Source organism: Tupaia chinensis, unplaced genomic scaffold, assembly GCF_000334495.1.
Source record: "Tupaia chinensis unplaced genomic scaffold, TupChi_1.0 Scaffold000196_1, whole genome shotgun sequence".
NCBI classification, from domain to species: domain Eukaryota; kingdom Metazoa; phylum Chordata; class Mammalia; order Scandentia; family Tupaiidae; genus Tupaia; species Tupaia belangeri.
This window is the reverse complement of record NW_006159671.1, coordinates 2,724,022-2,726,852: the sequence shown is the minus strand read 5'-3', so window position 1 is coordinate 2,726,852 and position 2,831 is coordinate 2,724,022. Positions and strand designations below refer to the sequence as shown.

Genomic DNA, 2,831 nt, shown 5'->3' with positions numbered 1-2,831 from the left:
AAGGCCCCGGGCCGGGCTGCCCCTGCAGCGTCTGCGGGAGGTGGGGGAGGCCACGGCGGAGACCACCGCGGAGGGCCCCGGCTGGCTGCCCTGCAGCCTGCGGGAGCGCCTGCCACAGCTCCACTTCCTCCAGGTGTTAGCCACAGCGCTGCTGCAGCTGCCGCCCTCGCCCCGGCCGGGAGAAGAGGAGCTGGGATCCAGCAGCCCCAAAACACCTGCAGAGGGGCGTCAAGAGCTAGTCCACTGGCTTCTGGGGAAGTCGGAAATCATGGCTGTCTTTTGCCGCAACCTCCCAGCCTGATTTTTAACTTCTGTGGCAGGCCGCCACCCAGAGCTCTGTCGCGTCTATCTGGGTCTGCTAACCGACTGGGGGCGACGTCTGCAATACGACCTGCAGAAGGGCATTTGGGTGGGAGCTGAGGCCCAAGATATGCCCTGGGAAGAACTGTACGAGAGGTTTCAAAGCCTCTGTCAGGCCCCTCCACCTCTGAAAGATGAAGTTCGGACTTCCCTAGAGTCCTGTAAGGCTCAGGATGGAGATTTTGAAGTCCCTGGTGTCAGCATCTGGACAGACCTGTTGTTAGCTCTTGAGAGTGATGCATGATGTTGCATCTAGGAAAAGTCAGTTTTAGGGTTCAGCCTGGGCCCCAGTTTTCTGTGCACAACGTTCTATTATACATTATTTGAATATATAGTTTACAAAATGAAAATTCTAGTGTGGTCACCAAATCTTCTGTTCCTTCATATGTCCAAATTAGTTTTCCATGCTAATTTGAGTGGTTTATTATGCAGTTATCAATATAGACATGCAAAGTAATTGACTTGTAGTGCCATGGGTTATCTAGATAGAGGAGGTCACATATTGGAAATACTCTACTTAAAACCGTAGCTTAACAATAGTTTGCTTTTTAGAAGTCAGCTGCCTAAGAACGCTGGAAATATATATACTTTTCAATGACAAAAATCAGTTTTAAAATGACAAGACATCCTTTTTCTATTAGTATACTTTTCTAATCATTTTTGCTCCCACCAGTAATGAAGAGTGTTAGTTAATTATCAATATGTGATGATGTCAGAAATGTTGGTTTAAAAAGGCGATTGGCCTATTTCGAGTTGAAGACCTGGACCTTGTTTCTGTTTACCTAGTGTTCCAACCACTTCACCGGCCTCAACATGCATTAATACTGTGTTATTCAGAAAATTTGTTACTCATAGTAATTTACTATGCTGAAAAATCACATAATATGTTAATTTAAAGCATTGACTCAAACCAAAGGAAATAAAAATGTTTAAAGCATAGTAAACATATATATTTTGATATTAACTTGGCGTAAGATAGTAAAAGAATCAAAACAAACTTATGAATTAGAAGACCTAGGTCTTAATGTTGCCTCTGCTATTAACTAAGTTAATAAATCACCACCTTGATGCAGTAGTTGCCTCATATGCTAAATGAACTGTTAAGACAAAAATGGTTAAATTTCCTTATTTTTTCTTTGGTGGTTGCACTACAGAGACAGTTTCTAATACTTGTTTTATGTGTAGAAATCCAGTGTTGTTAGTTTATTCATTCTGTTAGTTTGTACCACAGCTGGCAAAATGATCCCCAATAACCAAACGTATGAGTCATTTATTCATTTGTTATTAGGGAGATAAGACTTTTCCTGCCATCAAGATATTTTTGTCCAAGTCCAAGTTAGCTGACAACAAGATGTTTTTGAAAAATTTATATTCAGAAAGTTAATTTGTAATTCCAAAAATAGACTTAAGAATAGAAAGAGTTGTATAATCTTGAATTTTTCATTTTGTGGTAGAACCTGGGATCAACTACCCTTCCACTAGAAAATACACATTTCTGGATCATCTCAGGTGAATGCTAGCAAATACTTAGTGTGATTTCTTTTTCTAGCTCTAATCCATGTAGATCATCTTTTAGATTGCATTTACTAATTTTTAAAAAATAGTTATTTATTTTAATTATTTCTTTAAAAAAAAATTGGTATTGGGCACATGTGCTCACCAGAAAGAGAGAGTGAAAGTAAAACAAGCCACCCACCAGGACCAAGACTTGAACTGCAGTGGGCCATGTGGAAGTCCAGCATTCCAATTGCCACACCACCTGCCAGCTCTTTTTGCATTTACTCTTAACACAAGAATAAAGGCAATTCTTTCTATTAGTTACATGACAGTCTTTAAAAAACAAACCAACAAACAAACAAAAAAAACCACCCAGTGAAGTAGTATACCATGGCAAGTCCTAATAATAGTTTTAGTTTTAGAAAAATAGCAGCTTATTTCCCTGTATCTTTCTGCAGCTACATCTCAAACTATGGTATAAAAGGATATTTAAATAGTATTAATATTTTAACATCTATTTTCATACCATTTTTAAGCTTTTAGTAACATTTTTTATCCCCTTTAGTTTTGTTACAGGGCACTCGATAGAGTAAGAGAAAGAGAGAGAGAAAGTGAGAAATTACTCCCCAGGGGAGATGGCCATACCAGTCTCCTCTCCCACATGCTTCTCTCTGGATTTTGGGCACTCTGGCCCATGTTCCCTGTGTGATTTTCAGGCTGGTCATTTTTTATAATATATTGCATGCTTATTTGTTATTATCACATTTATATTTTTTAACTTATTTTATAGTCTACAGTGCTCTTTCCAAAGTGAAGTGCCCGGGGATCTAAATCTGCTTCGTTGATTCTCATTCATGGCTGTTTGTTGCTGTACATGCTTCGTAATTGTGAGTTCACATATATTTGGCTTTAATCTGTGGAAACAAATCTCATCGAGCTCTCTAATCATGTCCATTATGCCCAGTCAAAGGACA

The 2,831-nt window shown here is 39.6% G+C and overlaps 1 protein-coding gene across 1 annotated transcript in view; it reads left to right on the top strand.

Annotated features, from left to right (window-relative positions):
- The window catches only part of FANCF (FA complementation group F), a 3,878-nt gene extending 1,880 nt beyond the window's left edge, over positions 1 to 1,998 (top strand). Inside the window, 1 exon segment of the mRNA XM_027771207.1 lies at positions 1 to 1,998. This exon segment is cut by the window's left edge and continues 6 nt beyond it. Coding sequence (XP_027627008.1) covers positions 1 to 604 — 604 coding nt within the window. The 3' untranslated portion in view covers positions 605 to 1,998.
- The last annotated feature ends 833 nt before the right edge of the window (positions 1,999 to 2,831 follow it).